Raw genomic sequence first — 22,710 nt, 5'->3', positions numbered from 1 at the left:
TTTTTTATATGACTGAAGATGTCAGTGAAGGGGGACACACATTTCACCATAATAACATTAAAACCCACAGAATTCCAGCTATTGGTATCGAGTTTGCTACCCATTTATAATTAATTAAATGCACTAACAGAAATGCCCAATAAACCGGAAAGTGCAAATTGTTTTTATGGTAATGACCTCCAGAAACATGCTTTAGTAAAATGTGAGCTCGTGTGGGGTGATAATAGTGAGTTTTCACCTTAACCCTGTGAAGTTCTTTACAGAAAATTTTGTTTTCACTATTATCATGGTGCGACTAAGAGAATAAGTGCCAGCGGTACTAGTAAATCTACCAACAAAAGGAAAGCAATCGATTTGGATCAGAAAATTAAAATAAATAAGGATATATGCAAATGGTCAAACATTAACAAGTATCGTGCCGAATTCAGATTTGTCAATAATAATATAGTAGCAATGTTATTAGTCATTCCCGAGTTGCATAAAAGTCGACTTATGTAAGAAGTCCTGGAACATATCTCTTACGGATGTCGGGGACTTCTGTATTATTGGATTAACCGGGAAATCGATTATCCGGCATTTGTTTTTTACCATCTATCCCGGAAAATCGAGAGTCTACTGTGTAAATAAATAATCATTATTTAGCTGACATCATGTTATACTTCTAATTTTTGACTAAGGGAATTTTGCTTTTCTTCCTTTTCTCAACAACTAAACAGCCAACATAATAATAGATAATCAACAAAATAGTATGTGAATTCAAACAGAAATAAATGGTAATGAAGATGCTCTTTGTAATAAAAAAAAGATAAATTGCAAAAACCAGTACACCAACAGAAAATTGCTTTTTATAAAAATTACTTACTTTTAATAAGAAACTCTAATGTTTTATTATCAGGCAATCCCTGTTCATTATCATATGGAATAACAGTTGTGAGATACTAAAACAGAAAGGAGAAAAAATTAGAACAACTTATTGCTTCCTCATCAAAAAGTTTCTTAGAATAAATATCAAAAACAAAATTAGTTACCCCATTCTGGAGAGTAAAACTAAGTGATATAATTGTCATATAAACATAATATTCAGAATGTAGACATCTCATTACAGTTAATGGAGTGGTTTGGGGGGGGGGGGGGAGAACTGTTCCTCTAAACACTTCACTACCAAGAGCAGCAATACTGATTATTAGATTAATGCTTACTTAATATATTAACAGTTCCATAATGCACTGCATAGTGTGTTACAGTACGAATCTGTGAATACAATCTCTAAGGACATGACCAGAAACTAACAAAAAAACAGAACAGCTATAAAAAAAAAAAAAAAAAAAATCAGTGGAAATATGTTCAATCTTTTTAGATTGAAGGCTCTATTTGCAGATTTTCTGAGTCCATGGGTAGGGTTTGGTACACAAAAGCCAATGAACTTTATATATATATATAAATCCTGCAATTTAGTCATTTTATATAGTGCCATTCTCAAAAAAATAACACACACACACACCTGCCAACTTTTGATCTTCAAAAAGCTGGAGATCAGGTATTTGTAAGCAGAAGGAAAACAGGGAATTTTTGGGCTGAAACAGGAGAATTTTTTTTTAAAGCAGTAAAAATTAAATTTCACTGCAAAATACACATTTTAATTAAAATATAGCCTGGGATCATTTACCAGTACAGTATGCTTAACAACATTAGCTTAACTAATCTGTGGATTTCTGTTGTATATGCTATTAGACAACAATTGATTTCGATTGCTTCAAGAAAAATACCGCTGTAGACTTTGCTCTCTTTAGAAACGTTGAGTCAGTTTTGTTTATAACAATGACACTGTTGTTCAGACTTGGCCTCCAAGAGCATTTCCAAAGATCTGAATTCTACCCCCCCCTACCAATCTGGTTAAATATTCTCTGACACCCAACATTGCTATAAGGGAGTCTTAAAATGTCAAGCACAACTTGGGATAATTTGTTATATTTTAAGCACATCAGTTCTCCAACCAAGAACCACTATACATTTTCTTTAATGCCACCAAAAGCATTGGAAAATTGATCATGAAATATTTCAAATCAGAAAATGATGTACTGCCAAGTGATGCAGTTTGTGCTAGCTCAACATTTAAAAGAACCTTATTTTTCAATGGCAACTTGTGCACCATGTAGTCACATGCAGCCAGGTATTACTTCCTCCCCAAGTGAAAGAAAAGAATCCTCTCCTGGTCTAGACTCTTCATGACCTTAGCAGTAGAAATGCCTAAGGCTAAGTCTGGATCATCCACTTGGTTTAGTCTGCTATGGTAGTCAATTTTCAAAATGGAAGTGAAAGATTTGAACTGTTGGTAAAATAAATCTGCACATAACATTCTTCAACATATCAATCTCAGTATGTGGATGTGAGGTATGTTGGATTGAAGAACTACTGTTCAGATTTTAAAAATTTGCCACAACATTTAAAAGAAACTGCTTTATTCAAGCCGAAAGAGAGAAACATGAAAAGACTTTCTGTACAAGTGAGAATAACATGCCTAGAATTATATGTTTGTTTGGCATGTTTTGGATTACTTTTACCAGAGGTTTGCAATTCAAAAGTTATTTTTCTTGAAATCATTGTTTTCTTGCAAAGCTTTTGGTCATGAATTGGATTTGAAAATGAGTCAGTATCACTCACTTATTGTACTTTTCACTTTGGTAACTTTGAAAAGAGCTCATATTGCTTTTCTAATAACTTCTAACAGGATTGTCAAAGGTTGTCACTGTTCTACTAGCAACAATCTTGGGCACTATTCAACTAATTACACATTTAACCAGAGACAGCCAATGAATACATACTCTTCAAAATCGTTCTTACTTCAGTGGCATGCATCTGTTGAAATTGTTTAAATTTATCCTTCCTTTTATCGCTTCTCTCTAGACAGTATCAAATTTCCACAAGTATTCATCCACTTTCACAGAAAGGTATACAGCACCCTTTTTAGCACACAAATTAATAAAATAACAAGGACAGCATATCACCAAATGCTCCATCTCATCTTTTAATACCTTTGCTACTCCAGTTTTCAAACCTACCATAACAGGTGCTTTATCAAGACTAAGGGCTAGACAGTTTTCTAAAGGAATTCCACATACTTTCAGGTTATTCAGATGTCCAATGTTGTACCTTGTAAAGTCGCCTTCCAACGCTGGAACTGAGAGTAAACTGCTTTCGATTTGACAATTACTTTATTATTATATCCCATACTATATTACTATATCCCAATGCAGTGACATTGGGATATAGTTTGCAATCAATTTGATTACTGCTATCTGTAGTAATCAAAAATGGCCAACTTTTCAGAGCCATCACTACCTCTCCTTTTCCTATATGTGCAATTTCAATAAAGATGCTGCTGTTGTTTTTATTTTTCAACAACTGTATATTTTTTATTTTTTGCTATTTCATTGGGAAACATTTCTGAGCAACACATCTGTATGATCAGAAAAACTCAGAAGAAGAATATATTCATGACAACAATGCAAATAAATATTTATTTGTTTGCAAATGTATGATTACATTATATTTCCCATTGCTTTAAATTGGGGTGGGAAATTCCAGCTTTAACTTTGTTTTATTTTTTATATTAAAAAAAAAAAACGTAAAAAGACTGAGAAAAACTGTTTTGTGAAAAGAAACTATCACCAATTGTATTACAATAGTGAGACAGAGAAGAATTAAATCATGTAAAAAAAGATGGATTCTCCATCATAAATGCAGAGAGTTGGTAGCTGTGTGTAAAATCAGTTTATTACCAAATGAAAAATACAAAAATGAGATATTATAAATCATTTTTACATATACAAACGTGGGTGTTGCCACATTTGTATATGTAAAATTTTACAATCATATCAGCATAGTTTTCACTCTGATTTTCTTTCACTGCATATATTAATGTAATTGATTGAGTAATACATTAAAAATTTTAACTTGTTTCATCCATTTATTTCTTGAAATGCTTCATAATTGGCGGGCAGTGAATTCTCAACACATTCTTTTCTGATAAAAGCTAATAACTGACACAGTTGATTTCAGAAGGCCTTGGGCTTATTCAATGCCACCGAGATATGAAACCCTAACTATGGTTTGTAATGTCAGCAAGCAGAAGCCATACAACAAAATCTTGAAGTGATTCTATCAACATAATTTTTGACTTGTTTCATCCATGCACAGCAAGAAAGCAAGCTTATGCAGCATCAGTCAAAAAAAAAAAAAAAAAAAACCCACTCCCATTTTACCCCTCCGTTTGTTCGAAATACCTGTCCAGCTGAGCCTTAAATTTATTTAGGCTATCAACTTCCACAACAAGGGATGGAAATCTGTTCCACCAACCAACTACCTGCTGGCTAAAGGCAAATTTCTGCACATCTATCCTACATCTGTCTTTCCTCAATTTGAATTTATGCCCTGTGGAAGAATCCTATCGGCATTGAGCATGCTCAAACCATTCAAGGCTTTATACACCTCTATCAGTTCACCTCACCGGTGCCTAGTCTCCAGACACTGTAATTTGCATCACTGAAACAAAAACATTATCAGTATTCCTTACTGGGTGTTTTTTTTTTTTTTTTTTTTAAATTAAATTTTTTATCTTATTAATATAATGTATTGAAGACAATATGTCAATAATAGTGGTCAAAATTTTAATACATTAATATTCATGAGTATATTTACAAATACATTAGCACTTTTTTAAATTATTCTTTCAATATTTCGAATAATTTATATATTTCGAATATAATTAAAATATTATATATATCAATTTTGAATAATTTATATATTTCAGTTTGAGATTTAAATGAAAACATGTTACTACCATCCAGTTTCTCTCTATTCAGCCAAACTTTCCATTTTAAATTTAAGTTTAAGCCCACTTGCATGTAATCCAAGAAAGAATAAGTATGATATGTATTTAGTGTACTCAATCCATTTAAAGCCTTAAAAACTTCAGTCAAGTGCCTTTACAGGTGCCTAGTTTCCAAATTCTGTGTTTGTTATTTGTTATTTGAGTTTTTTTTTTAGGAGCATTAGCAACTAAGGCCATATTGCTCCGGGGATATGCGGTGGTCATTCCCTGACCTTTCTGCATCCTCCGTATTTGGTGGTCATGGGCTCGAACCCCGGTCTAATCAAGAAGCGTGCTACGCACTAGTGCTCCTGCCCACCTGGCTACGGAGGCGCCTCCAAATTCAGTGAATTGTAGAACTGAAGCTTTCATTGTAAGTGTAATCTTCAGGTGCTCTTCTCTGTACTTGTTCCAACAGTTCCACATAGTTCTTAAACAGAGATTTCAAGATGTGTACTGCAGTATGCAAGAGGCTGCCTGACCTTATGAAATGAGATAACTACTTCTCTGTCCCTGCGGGCAATATTCCTGAACATCATCAACAAAACCTCATTAATTGTTTTAGCAGCCTATCTGCACTAGTCAGAGAATTTAGTGTTGGGCTGTACAACTATCCCTAAGTCTCTTTTATTCTTCATCACCTTGAATGTGATACCACCCAGTTAATATGCTATCCTGAAATTACTGCTGACCATATGCAGTATCTTGCATTTATCAATGTTAAACTTCAATTACCACTTCTCACCTACTTTTTCTACTCTGATTACAGTCATCAAACATTTAGTAATCACTGAGTAGCATACCCCTGATTACTGTTTAACCACTCTGCCAACTTTGTATCAGTAAAGGGCCCATCACAACCCTGAGGGACTCCATTAATACTATTAGTCCATTAATACTATTTTTATAACCAAGGGTGGTTATAAAAACCCTGTATTCTGACACTTAACTATCCCTTTATTCATAGTAGTTGTTGTTATGTAGGTTTCCCGACACAAGGGCAACTAAGGTCAATATGTGTCTGTCAGAGTTACTATCTTTATTTTAATGATTTATGGATATATCAAAGTGTATTTATTATTCCAAGGTATTTAATATATATATAAAGAGCTCATTTAGGTTTGCTTTGTCACCAAGTATATGAAAGAGAGTCAGAGGAGTGTGCAAGTTTGCTAATGATCGGAAGGAGGTGGTACAAACGGCTGAATAGGATGTGCCTTACTGTAAGTTGTATCTGACAGACAGGGCAGGGGATCTTCTCTTAGAAGTAGATGTTTATGTGTGAGAAAGATATTCCCAATGGAAAGTCTTGTCAATATAACTTCTTCCCGTCTATTTGTATGAGAACCAGAATTCCAAAAACAGATTTTTTTTTATTCGGTGGAGTTTATTGCATGGTTAGTCCCTCCAAAGCTGTGTCCAATTGGAAGTATATTTGGTATGAAAGACATCCCTATAAGCCGTAAAAGGTATGAACTGAAAGTTATCATGTTTATTAAGATCTGGATTTTTGGCAGCTTGGTCTGCATCATTATTTCCTGGGATTCCAACATGGCTGGGAATCCAACACATAGAAACTTGTTTTCTTGCTTAAGAAAATCTTTGAGTTGTTTTTTAAGATGTTGAAACAAGGGGTTGAAGAATATTTGCTATTCTGTAGAGCTGCTATTGCACTAAAGGAGTCAGTATAGATTACAGAAGGAAGAAGCTGGTGCTTGTTAATATCATCCAGAGCTAGTTTCTATGACTATGTAATAGAAATAATAAAGACTGTAATTCAGCTGCAAAAATACTGCAAACAATAGGCAAGGAGACAGATATAGTATATTCCAGTAAAACCACTGCAGCACCTACTGAGTTGTTCGATTTTAATCCACCAGTGTAAATTTGGTGACTGTTCCTATTTTCAAAACTGTGTGGTGCGTAGAGTTTCTGTATAACGATTGGAGATATGTCTTTTTTTTCTTCCAGTTTGTAAGACATGATATGGACAAAGGCACAGTCGGCAGCCGAGGAGGTTCTGAATTTATATCTACTGCAGAAATGTGTGTGTGTGTGTGTGTGTGTGTGTGTGTGTGTGTGTGTGTGTGTGTGTGTGTGTGTGTGTGTGTGTGTGTGTGTTTAATGGTGCACAAGCTTCTGTGGCTATAGTGCACCTAATCATAGGTATGTTAAAAAAAATAAGTAATATGAAGCCAGCACAATTTCATTTTAGCTCAGATACTAATCATATTCGTTCATACGTTCCAATTTGTTTCAAAAAACAGAAAAGTTCATTGGTATTTGCCTCCTCTCCAATGATATGATTTAATGTTATCGGTTCTCGGAGTTTAGCCAGAGAGCGATGATGCGGACATCAATCAAAATATGTTTGACTGTTAGATGTTCTGAGCAGTGTGAACACTGAGGAGAATCATCATCTGTGAGTAGATTAGCATTAGTAGAGGCATTTGATGCAAGAAAGCAAGCTTATGCAGCATCAGGCAAAAAAAAAAAAAAAAAAAAGTAACATAAATAAATAAAAATAACCACTTCCACTTCACCCCTCTGTTCGTTCGAAATACCTGTCCAGCTGAGCCTTAAACTTATTTAGGCTATCAACTTCCACGACAAGGGATGGAAGTCTGTTCCACCCACCAACCACCCGCTGGCTAAAGGCAAATTTCCGCACATCTATCCTACATCTGTCTTTCCTCAATTTGAATTTATGCCCTCTCAGGTGATTTTTCTGAGCTAGAGGAAGAATCCCATCAGCATTGAGCATGCTCAAACCATTCAAGGCTTTGTACACCTCTATCAGATCACCCCGCTGGTGCCTAGTTTCCAGACACTGTAATTTGCAAAACTTAAGCCTTTCTTTGTAAGAGAACCCCTTTGTCCCATTCACCAATCTAGTTGCCCTTCTCTGTACTCGTTCCAGCAGCTCTACATCCTTCCTGAAATGAGGCCTCCAGGCCTGTATACAGTACTCTAGGTGTGGCCTGACCATTGCCTTATACAAGGGAATAATCACCTCCTTATCCCTGCTAGAAAAATTCCTATATATCATTGACAATACACCATGAGCTACTCTTGCAGCTCGTCTGCACTGCTCAGAGAACTTCATATCTGCCTGCACCACCACCCCCAGGTCCCTTTCATTCTCTACCACTGTCAGTGTAGTACCACAGAGTTGATACGTTGCTCTGGGGTTGCTGTTTCCCATATGTAGTACTTTACATTTGTCAATGTTAAACTTCATTTGCCACCTCGAAGCCCATCTGCTCAACCTTTCCAAATCCTGTTGCAGCAGCATAGTGTCAGTAGTGTCCTTGACAACCCTGCCAACCTTCGTATCGTCTGCAAACTTGGACATTAAGCCTGATATACCATCAACAATATCATTTATAAATACAGAAAACAATAAAGGCCCCAATACTGAACCCTGAGGGACTCCACTAATAACATTAGTCCACGATGAGCAGTGTCCATTGATTACCACTCTCTGTCTTCTCCCCCTCAACCACCCCTTTATCCATAGCAGCAACTTGCCTCCAATGCCACACTGCTCCAATTTGTGCAGCAGTCTTCCATGTGCAACAGTATCAAAAGCCTTTCTAAGATCCAAGTATATAATATCAAAGTTATTCCCTGCATCCAGTTCTTTTGTGACTGCATCATAGTATCCAATCAAATTGGTCAGGCAAGACTTCCCCTTAACAAAACCATGCTGTGTCCTAGCTATAACTGAAGTCTTGTCTAGATGATCCTGCAGTGCTTCTTTCACCAGTGCCTCCATTAATTTTCCGGGAACAGAAGTTAAACTCACAGGTCTATAATTACTTGTGTCAGCCTTTGATCCCCCTTTGTGAATTGGGGTCACATTTGCACATCTCCAGTCAATGGGTACCTCCCCTGAGTCCAAGGAAGCTCTCATAATTATGGCTAAGGGTTTGCTTACCTCCTTTGCTGCCTCCTTTAATATAACTGGATAGATCCCATCCACCCCAGGTGCCTTTCTTGTGTTTATCTTCAACAATTTCTCCTCCACTTTGCTCTCAGTTATTACAAGATTCTCTAGCTTACTGCTAGAGTTGAATACACCTCTGGCATTCCCCTCGCTGAATAACTCCTCATGTGTGAATGTCGATGCAAAATATTCATTTAGTTTGTTAGCTACCCGAGCAGGGTCATCAACAGTTGACCCATCGATCTCAAGTGGACCAATCTGATTCATCCCCTTCCTTCTAGAGTTTACATAAGTAAAGAACTCTTTGCTGTTTTTCTTCGCATCCCTTGCCAAGGATCTCTCGTAATCTGCCTTCGCCTGCCTAACCTCCTTTGTAACTTGGTTACAGATCAACTTGTATCTATCATAGGCGTCCGTGTCACGTGTTAATTTGTATGTATCCCATGCATTTTTCTTCTCTGCCATATGCCTCATTAGTTCATCTGACAACCATTTAGGCCTAAACCTTGAACAATATTTCTTAGTTGGTATGTAAAGCCTAGTAGCTTCCACGATAAGTTCTTTGAATGCTTCCCATTTTGAATTTGCTGTTGGCAATATCATCAGTTGATCCCACTGTATACAATTTAAATACTGTCTCAGTCCATTGTAGTCGCCTTTACGAAAGCAATACCCCTTCCCTTTACCCCTAATGGTAGTTACCTCTTTGAGTAACTCCCACTTCAGCACACTGTGATCACTGCCACCAAGTGGTTCATTTATCTGCAGATTCTTAATGCATGAAGAATCACTACTGATAATCAAATCAAGAGTATTACTCCCTCTAGTTGCCTCCCGAACATGCTGATGTAGAAAACAATCATCCAATAAATCCACAAAAGCCTTGCTACTGTGTGAGTGACCAGCCCCCAAATTCCAGTCAATATCTGGGAAATTAAAATCCCCCATTATAAGACTCTCTGATTTACTGGCCCACTCTATTTCTCCGAACAGTTTCTTATTATACTCATCAGAGTCATTAGGCCTATAGCACACTCCTACTCTCAATTTTGATCTCCCAATGCTTATGTCACACCAAACTGACTCGACACTGCACTGTCCAGCGATGTCGACTGGCTTCACTTCCTTGGATTTTATGTGTTTTTTAACTAATAGCATAACCCCTCCTCCCTTCCTATCCTGTCTATCCTTTCTGTAGACATTGTACTCCCCAAATTCCAGTTCTGCATTTCTTATATCTGTGTGACACCACGTCTCTGAAATCCCCACAATATCTGCCTTTGATGTTTTGAGCAATACCTCAAATTCATCAAATTTATTTACTAAACTCCTAGCATTGGTGTACACACAAGTATACATGCACCTGTTCTTTTTCTTAGCTACCCTAACACAACCCATGTGTTTACTTGTACCCCAATGATTCCCAGCAGTCTCTGAAATATCCTGCATCTTATTTTCCAGGCTGCGGCTCATTCCAATAGAAGCAGTGCAAGAATCACTTTCACCTCTGCCAGTGGCTACTGTTAATCTATTAGTCCTTGTATCCCCCCAATCTAGCAGTTTTCCGACCCACCTAACATTGCCTCGATAGCATCAGCAAACATTCTTGCAGGTGAGTCAGATGAGTATGCCCTATTCTAATATGTGTGAGTACTACTTCCTGCCAAACTATTTGAATGCTTGAGTGCCAAAATTTTGGATCCTGTTTAAACTGGAAGAGTTTATTATTTGCTCGGTATGCTGTTTGAATTATGATATTATAATCAGACACTGGAATAAAGACAGAGGTTAAATCTATATGCAATACTATTAGTAAAAAATATATGCAATACTATTATTTCTAGAAAATTTAACTCTTCATCCACGTGCAAAATATTTAGTTTACACAGACTCAAGCTCAATTAGAGCAATGCAGAATCCCTCTCATAAGGATCACGCAGTTTTAAATAAAATCAGAAATTTGCTGATTCATAAAATCCAGATCTTAATATAACTTTTGCTGGATTCCAGCAAAAGTTCACTAGTTGTTGACGATCCTCAATTTTTAACAGCAAATTTCTGATTTTATTTAAAACAGGGTGATCCTTATCAGAGGGATTCTGCATTGCTCTAATTGAGCTTGAGTCTGTGTAAACTAAATATTTTGCAGATGGATGAAGAGTCAAATTTTCTACAACTAATAGTATTGCATATAGTTCCGCTGAAAAGTTGCTGTACTCAGGTGGAAGAGAAGCTGATATGATAGCAAAGGGAAATACTGCTGCTGATCCAACAGTTGAATGAGATTTGGGACCAACAGTATATATCGATAAGAAGTCAACATAGTTTTGAATATGGCTAGCATGGAGTTGTTGCATCTTGAGAGTCGGTAGCCAATTCTTTCCCCACTGGAGAAAATAAGTACCACAGGTTGGTTGAAGAAAGGAAGTCCATGGTGGGTGAGAAAAATTCTCTATCTGCTGCCTATTGTGGAGAGGAACATTCCAATTCTGTGATATTTCAAGGAGTTGTAAGCCTGCTGGTCGCATTTTACTTGGTTTATTTCTATAGAGATTGTGAATTGGTGGATTAAAGAGGTATGGCAGAATGGGGTGCAGAGAACTACTTTGTATTTTGGCTGTATATTTAAGTAGTAACATTCTTCTGCAAAGGTACAGAGGGGGCTAATGGGCTTCAATATACAGACTATAGGTTGTAGATGTCCTATAAGCACCAAGAGCAATCTGCGGTGCATTGTGTTGTATAGAATCGAGCCAGCATAATACACTCTTTCGGGCAGAATCATAAACTGGGACACCATAATCTAAATGGGAGCAGCAAAGTTGTACAACATGCTCCCCAAGACAGGGCAGATAAAGCTCTTAGCATGTTCGGCTTTATCAGACAGGCAGTACATATTAATTTAATGTGCTCAAAGAAGTTTAACTTGCTGTCAAGAATCAATCCCAAGAATCTGATATTGTTAGCAATTGGAATGGTGGAATTTGATATCCAAAGTTCAGGGTCTATATGCAATTTATGTTAATTGCAAAAGTGGATTGCAACTGTTTTATGATGGGAAAGACTATAACCATCAAGCATAGTCCATCTTTGTACTTTATTGAGGGGATATCTGCACTTACCACTCGATAGCTCTCATGTTCTGAGAATGGCAAGAAATAGAGAGATTGTCAGCATAAAGATACGTCTCCATAGCATTTGGGAGTTCTTTTGTAATGGAATCAATTCTAAGGGAAAATAGGGTTATACTCAATACCAACCCCTGTGGTAGGCCTTCTTTCTGTGAGAATGTAGAAGAAAAGGAGTTTTGATAATGAACCTGGAAAGGGCAGCTCTGGAAGAAGTTCCTAATGAATATAGGCAGGTTGCCTCATAGATCAAGAGTATGAAGATCAATGAGAATGCCATACTGCCAGGTAGTATCAAATGCCTTCCTTGGAATGAACACCTTGTTATGGTCTATGCAGACCATAACAAGGTGTTCGTTTTTAACAAAGGCACTGTGAATTTCAGATTCAGCCTTGATCATCAGATCTAAGGAGGACCTGTTTTGGGCAAACCAAGTTGACAATTACTCAGTAGATGTTGATTTTAAATGATCCAAATGGACTGCGGATCATTTTTTCAAGAATTTTACCAAGGCAATTTGACAGAGAGATTGACTTTTAACTATAAGGACCGGAGGGATCTTTTCCGGGTTTCAAAAAAGCCAGAACTGTAGCATGGTGCCAAAAAGCTGATAAACAATTTCTAGGAAGATTTGATTAAAAAAAACTAGCAGCAGTTGTAAGTTTTTGTCATCAAGGTGCTGTAACATAATATAATATATCCTATCTGGCCCAGCAGCAGTGTTGCATGATGTTCTGATGGCCTGTAAAAGTTCACAGTATTGAAGAGGCTGATTATATGGAAGTGATAGTGAGGTTCGAAAGTTGATGGATCTCTGTTTGGTGGCAAATTTAATTTTCTGGAAATCTGGAGTGTAGTTTGATGAAGCTGAAACCTGGGCAAAGGTTTTGTCCAAGGCATTCGCTATATCTAGAGGAGCAGAGAGTTCTTTCCCATTGCAGGAAAGAATTGGGGAAGGATGGTTGGAAACTTCTTAGAAAGCTGCCTAATTTTCTTTCATATTAATCTGGAGCCTGTGTTTTTATTGATAACACTAGTTTACAAATTTAAGTTTGTTCACTGGGGTTTGAATTTCATTAGGTCCTACTGCCGAAATATGTTGCTGTGATTTCAGATATGACTTAGATTTTTTTCTATCACATCCAGATACAACACAATTTAAGAAATAAAAAAGTATTGTTTTTTATGGAAGTATATAACTTTATTGTATTTAGTAATGACAAATTGATAGGATTACATTTTCATATATCAAAAAATACGTAAATACTAACAAGTATTAATCAAAATTCTGAAACCTTCATTAATCAGACCTTCGTCTCTTTGTTTGAAAAGAACGTTTAATCATTTTTCTTTTATGTACAGTGCCAGGTTTCTGTCTTTTTAAACACCAGCAGTAGTCAGCCATCATGCTTGTATTCCATCTTCCCTGGTACCTCTGATCCATTTCCTTTATGTCCTGATAGAATCTGTCCCCTTGTTCTTCGTTCATCTGTGAAAGATTTTCGTGGAAAAAATCAAGATGGGCATGCAAAAAGTGAATTTTGATGCTCATATTGCAACCTAAATTGCGAAGCTTTGAGCATATTTTGAACAATTTTCTCGTAATCCTGTGATTTATGATTTCCCAGAAAGTTTTCCATTACACTTTTAAAAGCAATCCAGGCTTCCCTTTCAACGTCAGTCATAGGAGTTTCAAACTGACTGTCTAAAACCAATTTTCTAATTTGGGGACCAATGAAGATACCCCTTTAAGTTTTGCTTCAGATAAACCGGGAAATTTACTGCAATGGTACTTAAAGCAGTTGTTATCCTTATTCAATGCTTTAACAAATTGCTTCATTATGCCTAACTTGATATGCAGTGCAGGTAAAAGTATTTTATCTGGCTTCACCAAACTTTCATGCACAATATTTTGTGACCCTGGTGTAAGATTGTGCATTCGAGGCCATTGCTTCTTTGTCAAATGCAGCACTTCAGCTCTGCTATTCCATTCACAAATAAAGCATGGCATTTTAGTGTACCCACCCTGTTGCCCCCAACAACATATATAACACTTTTAAGTCTCCACATAGTTGCCATTCGTGATCTTGATATTTAACTTTCTCCAGAAGCAACTTTAGATTGTCATAAGTTTCTTTTAAGTAGACTGAATGAGCAACTGACATAAATGTGTACTTATCTCCATTATACAAGAGAACCTCTTTTAAACTAGTAGAAGAGTCTATAAATAGTCTCCATTCACTAGGAACATATGATGGAGCCCCTAAGACACTTATTAAACTGCAATATACGAGAGGACCTTCTTGTGAAAAATACCGTATAAACTCCCTTTCATGATTTCTGTACCAGGAAAATGATGTACCCGGAGCAAGTAAGTTCTTCGCTTGATCCCAGAATTTCAGCAGCATACTTTGGAAGAACTAAGTCCCTTACTAAATCGTTCAGTTTGACTTGTGTGAATTGCTGTGGCATTAAAATATTTTCTGGTTGATAACATTCCTCTTTGCTAACCTCTTTAGCTTCTGCTTCGATGGAAGAAGATGTGGACTCCAAAGTTTCTGGTGGAGATTTTTTACAGGCAGATCAGGACCATGCGAAACCGGTCTTATGGCTGACAGTAGATATGGATATTTGATGTCCTTTTTATTTTTTGAATTGTAACCTTTAACGTCACATAAACCAAAATAACATTTGGCATGGCTTACTGGCTCGCACCACACCATAAGAATAGCAAGCACACCTTTTTTCCTTGACTCCATTTTCTAAGATTTTCAACACATGTATGGTATACTTAATGCAGTGCCCATGATTTATCCTGATCGCCTAGGTTTATGTCAAAGTATGCATAATACGATTTTTTTTACAAAATCTGTAATATTTTGCTTCTGCTTTACAGGAACAAAACAACCACATATGTAACAAAATATGTCGGGATGTTTATACACTTTCTGGTTGCCATACTAAAAGAAAATTAACACACAATGAAAGTTTACGACAGTTTTTACAGGAGTACTGTGACTGCATAAGGGATGTGCTACTTATATAGGCTCTGTGGTTGAGTGGACTGTACAAACAAGTGAGTGCATGCTCAGACAAGTTTAACCCATAACTACATCCAGGAGTCTCCCAGACTCCACTTGGAAAATAAAATTCTGGGAATCACAGATGGGCTGGAAGAGTGGGGTGGGGCCATCTACCTTCTTGGGTCAAGGTCGGCTACTTTGGGTTAAACATGCACAATCTGTTGTATTTAGGCAAATATTTGATATTGATTACGAATATAGGGGTATAAAACTTGTAAACCAATGCAGAAACTATAGTTATGTACACATTTGCGTATAATACCTAGGTAATATTTTGTTAATGAATTGTGAAAAATCTTTACGTGATAGAAAGAAACGGACTTCGGTTTAGTAATCAGTAAACATGCATAAATAACTGCCACATACTTTTACTCAAACCCCAGATACACTGTAAACCAGTGTAATAGATGCAAACGGAGTCCAAGAATCTTTCTTGGCTTGCCTTTGAATGAAACATGCTTTTTGCCCTTAGCTTCTTGTAGCTAATTAGATTAGCTTTGGTTGGAGATCGACATAATAAATTAAACGCTTTATTTTTTTCCTTCTTCACTCTTGTGCACTCTTAGTTGAAGTGCCGTCGGGTCGGGGAATTTGATAATGGAATTGAGTATTTAGCTGCAACTAAAAGATGAGATGTGATACTATCAGTGTGATATAATCAAACTATTCAACTGCAGCCCATAGACTTTATATATGGGCTGTAGTTGAATAGTTTTTTTATCCAGAATGATTGCTGACTGAAATTAGCCCCAATTAGCTTTAGAGAATTTCTATTTCCTGAAGGGTTGGTCTAATGGTGGTTGTGTAGTCATCAGATTACAAACAATTAAAAAATTGTCACTGCCCTTGGGATAAGCCAGAGTGGACCATTGCATGACTGGAAACAGTACCAGGGAGCAAATCGACAGGCCAACCCAGAAGTCTGTCCAGTTAGTTATTTTGTTATTTTGGTTTTTAGGAGCATTAGCAACTAAGGCCATATTGCTTCGGGATATGCGGTGGTCATTCCCTGACCTTTCCGCATCCTCCGTATTTGGTGGTGACGGGCTTGAACCCCAGTCTAATCAAGAAGCGTGTGCTACGCACTGCTGCTCCTTCCCACTTGGCTATGGAGGCGCCTAGTCTGTCCAGTAGGTAACCGTATAAGGGTGTGCGAGCCACTATTAAGAAGAGTGAGGTTTTGCTCTTCCAGTAAAGTTTCAATCAATCGGCTGAGTCTGTCTAATTTAGATGATCCCCATAAAGGGTGGTGGCCATTGAAATCCCCTAGCAGGCGGATAGGAGAGGGTAGCTGCATTAAAAGTTCAAGATCTTTATACTGAGACTAGTGTTAAAGCAATCAAAGTAATCAGATTGACAGCAATGGCTTCATTTTTGGTTTGGAGAATGATTTGCCCAGCTGGGATCTGTGAGTTAATCACGCCGTCTACACCACCACGAGCAGAATCTGAAGTATTCTGATCTCTTTTATAGATTGAGTAGTTTTTTATGGAAATAGAAATTTGAGGAGTTAAATAAGCTTCCCGTAGACAGAGATCAACTGGAGAGTTGCGATTAATTAAGTACTGAATGTCATCGTCAGTGTTGACACGAAAGCTTCTGATTCCACTGTAAAATATAAGGTATTATTTGAATTTAGAAGAAGCTGTACTTGACGTGGCTGTCTTATGATGTTCAGGCTTTGGTTTGTCACTTTTTGGAAAGTTAGGGTGACTGGTGTCCATATCTTCTGCTACAAATATTTCCAGAATTGGATCTTCCTGTTTGGATGAATACTCTGCATCCATTGATGTGTCCTGAATAATCTTTTTTGAAGTCAAAATAGGGTTATTTGAAGTAGTAGCAATCACTGGCAGAAGAGAAGATTTCGCTGGTATTGTAAGAGACGTATTACTTGTTTGGTCTGAGTGCTTAGGGGCATTGGACTGTTGCTGAGAGAGGACAGCCCGAGCCCAGTCAGATTAATATGCTTGATGGAATGGTAACATCAGTTTGAGTGGCTATTGTTTGATATTTTTTGCAATACTGGCATAGGTACAGTTGGTGTACTTGGTACAATTAATTTTCTTGCTTCCTAACTAATTTTGTTTCCAACTTTATATCTCACAATTTTTTTCTCCATTTTCCACCTCGTTTTAGAATAAGCAGGACCGTTGCCTTTGCAGTTAGGACAGATCATTTCTTTCGCGGAACAATCACTTTGACTGTGTTCAGAGGATCCACAGTTGGGACAAATTGGGTTCCCTCTGCAACCCGTTTGAGAGTGGCCATACTTTTGGCATTTATAACATCTCAATGGATTAGGAATGAAAGGATGAATATGGCAAAGTAGATAATCTGCTTTTACTGATGAAGGTAGGTTTGGACTGTAAAGGTGAGAATAATATTTCTGGTAGGTGTCAGTATATTGTTTCTTTTGATCATAATTCTTTTGACAGCAATTACATTTTGTTCCTGAAGCTCTTTAATTTCTTCCTCCGTCACATTCAAAAGATCCTAACTAGATATAAAACCCTTGGATGTATTTAGGGTTGCACGGGGAGTTACTTTCACTGGAATTTAAGCAAAATTTGTCTTTTGTAAATGTTTTTCAGAATGCCTGTGGTTTACACTTTCAACAAGTGTCCCCTGATTGCAGTCTCTTAACCATCTTGGGAAACCCTGCAATACTTTCCAAGTGTTTTTGGATTAGAAAGGGGGTTACTAAGAGGCTATTCTGATAATGAATGCATTATTAAAAATGCAGTAAAGTCTGTTGCCGATGAATTGGTTTTTAACCTCTTTGGTTGCAACAAGTCATGGTCATTTTCTGTCTCTAGCCAACAGCTTGTCGGTCTAAAGAGGGAAACATATTGTGTTCTATATTGGCTCCTTTTAGCCAGTGGCATATGAACTTTTCTGCTCCTGCCTCACTGTGGCATGGCCACAGGGAGGTAGGAGCAATGCCTAGTGTGACCAAGTGAAATCAGTAGGGGTTAGTCTATAAAATATGAAAAACAAAGAACTGTTACTTTCCTTGCTCGCTACCAGTACTTTTGATACAAGAGCTGCTATTAAATAAAAAGATTTCTTAAGGAGAGGAATGTAAAAGAGATCTAGAATTCACTTTTTTGGAAAATCACAGTGAAATCGCTCAGCCATAATCGTTTGGCATGCGGGGCCTGCTGGAAATGCATTTCCCAAACTCAAATTAAGTGAGAGGCAGCGCGATCATAATTACTCGTCCATGGTGGATGGGCCAATTTGGATGTGATGGTTGATTGCATATTTTTGCTGTATATATGCATAGAAGATAATCTTGCCGAAGGTGCAGCAGGGGTTCCGATGCATTTGCATGCAAGCTGTAAATTGGTGAAGCTCTAAAGGCTCCTAGAGTTTATGCAGAGGGCGCTATGGTGAATGGTATCTAGGCGATGTAACATGCTCCGTCTTGCTGAAGCATATACAGATCCATAATCCAATCGAGATCTAATCAAAGTTTTATATAATTTTAGTAACATGTACCTGTTGACTCCCCAGGCCATTAAAGGTACTTTGAGCAAAATTTAAGTTTTGAGAGGCAGCTAGTTCGAAGTTTTAATATATGTTCATTAAAGTTTAGTTTCCTGTCTAATGTTAAGTCTAAGAAGGAGAAATTTTGAGCAACAGGTAGAGAAAAATTATTTAAGTATAAAATTGGTTCAGGATGAAGACCACGGATTTTACAGAAGTGTATAACAGCTGATTTTTTCTCAGATATTCTATATCCATTATATTTTGCCCATGCTTCTATTTTGTTTATGGATAATTGGAGCTGTCGCTCAATCGTTTATGCTTTGTGATTGAAATGAAATGGAAAAATAATCTGCATACATATAGATTTCAAGTGAAGGTGATATAACCTTTGTGATATTGTTCACCTTAAGGGCAAATAGGATTGCACTTAATACTGAGCTCTGGGGGACTCCTTCCTGTTGTACATGTATTGTGGATAGACACCCTTTATATTGTGCCTGAAATGTTCTGTCAGTAAGGAATTTTTCTATAAATTGAGGAAGTTTTCCTCTGTATCCTAACTGTAAAATATTTATGCAATCTCCAAATCTCCATGCTGTGTCAAAAGCTTTTTCAAGATTTAGATTTACCATCGACATATGCTGTTTTCTTATAAATGTGTTTCTAACGTTTGTTTTGACTTTGACACGTAGATCTAGCTAGCATCGATCTATTTATCCTGAATCCAAATTGCTGGAGTGATGAAACATTCTCTTTTCTAGCAACCATGTAAATCTGTTATGCACCATTTGTTCAAGGATTTTTCCTAAGCAGCTGGCCAATGAGATAGGGCAATAGTTATATGTATAGGAAGGATCTTTTCCGGGTTTGGGAAATGTAAGGACAATTGCATGCCGCCATATGGATGGATACAAGTTGTTTAGAAAAATTATATATTATATAAAGCTAGTAGGATATTCAGAGAATCAGCGTTTATGTGTTGTATCTTAGTATAATAAATGCCATCAGGACCTGGTGCGCTATTAGGCAAATTTGTAATGGTTGTAAGTAATTCCTCTGTTATGAATAGCAGAGTATATGAATGAGATGTAGTGGTAGAGAAATTTAACTTATTCCGTTCAGCTGATTTTTAAAATTTTTGAAAATCAGTGCTGTAGCTGGTAACTGCTGATGTAGAAGCGAAAGATTCAGCCAGAATGTCTGATATCTCCTCTGTTGAGGAAATGTCTTGCTCTTTCCAATGGAAAATTGGAGACTGCATGCTCAGGTATCTTCCACTCAAAGTCCGAATTTTTTTCCACACCAAACCAGGACTCGAGTTTCTAGTAAGTATGAAAGCAAACATGATCCAAGAATTTTTCTTGGCCTTTCTCTGAATTCGCCTCTGCTTCACTTTGGCTTTTTTATATGTAATCAAATTCACATTAGATGGATATTTCTGGAATTCATTCCATGCATGAGTTTGTTTTTGCTGTCGCACATTCTGCATTCCACAAAGAGTTGTACCATGCCTGCCTTGCCTTACTCATTTGAGGTATTGTAGCTTTTTATGCTCCTAACAGTTGGTTGTTGATATATATGACAGCATCATCTATTGATTGGCAGGGATTCTATTAATTGCTTATCCAGCTGGATTAATTGCATATACTTACTCCAGTTGGCTTTTTTAAAATTCTATACTGTTCTGGTTCCTTCTGTTAGAGTCAATTGTGCGTGTATGGAACATACTATCGGAAAATGATCACTGTTGTAAGGATAAATTAATACAAACCAGTCTATATTTGGATAAATCGATGGAGAACATATTGTTAAGTCTACTGCAGAAGTGATACCTATAGCCAAACTAATATAAGTATGAGACTCTGTGTTCAGTAAATTCAGTTGTTGATCATCCAGAAAAGTTTCAATCAAGTTACCTCTACTGTTCATGTGAGAAGAGAACCACAAATGATGATGGGCATTCATATCTCCCATGAGGCAATAGGGAGGTTGTAGCTGCATACTAAGATCGTTTAATTCCAATCTGGAGAGAGGAAGATTTGATGGAAGATAAAGGGATGAGATTGTAATAGAAATTCCGATGGCTATTCTCAATGCTACTGCTTCTAAATTTGTTTTTAATGTTATTTGCTTAGCTGATATATTTGTATTCACCAAAATTGCCACTCTTCCTTTGGCAATTGTATTACCATTTGTGTCTCTCACGAATAGTGTATAGTTTTGAAATGTGGATAAAGATTGAGGTGTTAGATGGGTCTCCTGAAGGCAAATGCAGACTGGTTTATATTGCTGAATAATATCTCTTATTTCATCCAATTTTCCACATAAACCATGACAGTTCTATTGTATAATAATATGCTGCATTATTTCATTTTCATATTTGGGTCTGTCTTTCTTCGGAAAAATAGGATGAGGTGTAACAATATCTTCTGCAGGGTGAAGTTCCACTATGTTCTCTGCCTGTTCATCAATATCCATTTCATCTGTTTGTATGTTTCTGTCTACACAGTTTACTAGATGCTGTATGTTTCGTTTTTGAAGATGTTAATTCTGATATTTGCTTTCCAGGCATGGAAATATCTTGCTCTTTAACACTGGATTTTTCATTTGAAGTTTTGGTCATTAACAATACTTTACTCCAGTCTGGTGTTTGATTTGGAGGTAATACCACCTCCATTTGAGTAGCTATAGTTTGCTGTTGTTTTACTGCCGAAGCATAGGAATGTGAAGGTTTGGTTGAAAGTATCTGTTTTCTTGCTTCCAGATAAGATACTTTATTTTCTATTTTGTATTTCTGTATTTGTTTTCCCAATATCCACATTTTACATGTCTTAAAAAATGCAGGGTGATTTCCGTGACAGTTTGGACAGAGTGGTGAAGTTAAAGTACAGTTTGCTTGATTGTATTCTTTTGATACACAGAGCAGACAGATAGGATCATTCCGACATGTTGCTTGAGAGTGTCCGTATCGCTGACAATTGTAATACCTTATTAGATTCGGTATATATGGGTGAATATTGCAATTTAAATATCCTGCTTTAACTGAATGGGGAAGAGAAGGATTGTTACTTATTGGATTCGGTATATATGAGTGATTTTTCCATTTAAATATCCTGTTTTAACTGAATGGGGAAGAGAAGGATTGTTACAGGTGAGAATAACTGATCAGATTGGAGTGAGAATGCCATTTTTCTTCATCATTATCATCCTAACATGTATCACTTGTTGTTTTGCTAGTTTGCACATTCACTGGACATGAACCCTGTGGAGCATCTTTGGGATGCTGTGGAAAGGTCCGTTCGAGCTTTGGATCCTCCACCACGTTGGAATTATGGACAGTGGTGCAGCAGGCACGGATGGAAATACCTGTGGAAAGCATTCGTGAACTAGTCGACTCAATGCCTCGCCATGTGACTGCCTTTATCCGGGCAAAAAAAGGTGGGCCTACCTGTTACTAGGTAGGTATCCCATGATTTATGTCCACTCAGAGTATATTCGCTTTAATATATTCAGCGGCAGAGTAATTTTTGTAAACAACAGGACTCGTCACAGACTAATTACTGTAGTCACCCTTCAGCTAGAGATGCAATAAAAGAGCTTATCAGTGGAATACTAATTACAAACAGCTACCTCTGGAGAGGAATAGAATATGGCTACTGTTCATCAAGTACATTACGTTAGTTACAAAGTAAATTTTTGTAAACAACAACGCATGACATCCTTTGTTCGACTAGAAGTTACACTCAGGATGGCAACAACTGCTAAGGGCTAAGCTAGACAAAAATATACATGAACTGACAAGTGATTTTTGTGGAAATCATGTGCTATACTTTGGCACCATGATAGGCTGAACAGTTTGGCTTTGATTTAGTTTTCTTAAAACATGGTAAATTCTAGGGCATCAGAAATAAATACACAGCAAAATTAGTAAATCAGCAAGACTGAAGTACTTGCTGCCAAAAGAAAAAATGATACAGTTGAAGAAAAGTTAAAGATTATTGAACAAGTTAAGAGTGGTGAAACAAAATGCAGCATATTTTGCAAGTATGGAATACCAAAAGGAACGATCTGCTGTTGGATGAAACAGGAAGAAAAACTGCATTAATTTGTAGATTTCATAGATGAGCTAGGCCTCCAAAGTAAGAAAATCAGACTTTTTGAAAACAGTGATGTGACTAATGCTT

General features: G+C 37.0%; 1 protein-coding gene across 2 annotated transcripts in view; it reads right to left on the bottom strand.

Annotated features, from left to right (window-relative positions):
* Positions 1-22,710, bottom strand: part of LOC150084701 (fasciculation and elongation protein zeta-2-like) — a 215,114-nt gene that overhangs the window by 34,340 nt on the left and 158,064 nt on the right. For both annotated transcript variants that reach the window (XM_090375435.1, XM_090375436.1), the window contains one exon: positions 863-938. In XM_090375435.1, coding sequence (XP_090231561.1) covers positions 863-938 — 76 coding nt within the window. The remainder of the gene's footprint in view (positions 1-862; positions 939-22,710) is intronic.

The sequence above is a fragment of the Mastigoproctus giganteus genome, chromosome 6 (genome assembly GCF_048544385.1).
Source record: "Mastigoproctus giganteus isolate SK-2022 chromosome 6, ASM4854438v1, whole genome shotgun sequence".
In the NCBI taxonomy this organism is placed as follows: domain Eukaryota; kingdom Metazoa; phylum Arthropoda; class Arachnida; order Uropygi; family Thelyphonidae; genus Mastigoproctus; species Mastigoproctus giganteus.
This window is presented reverse-complemented; position numbering and strand designations above follow the sequence as displayed.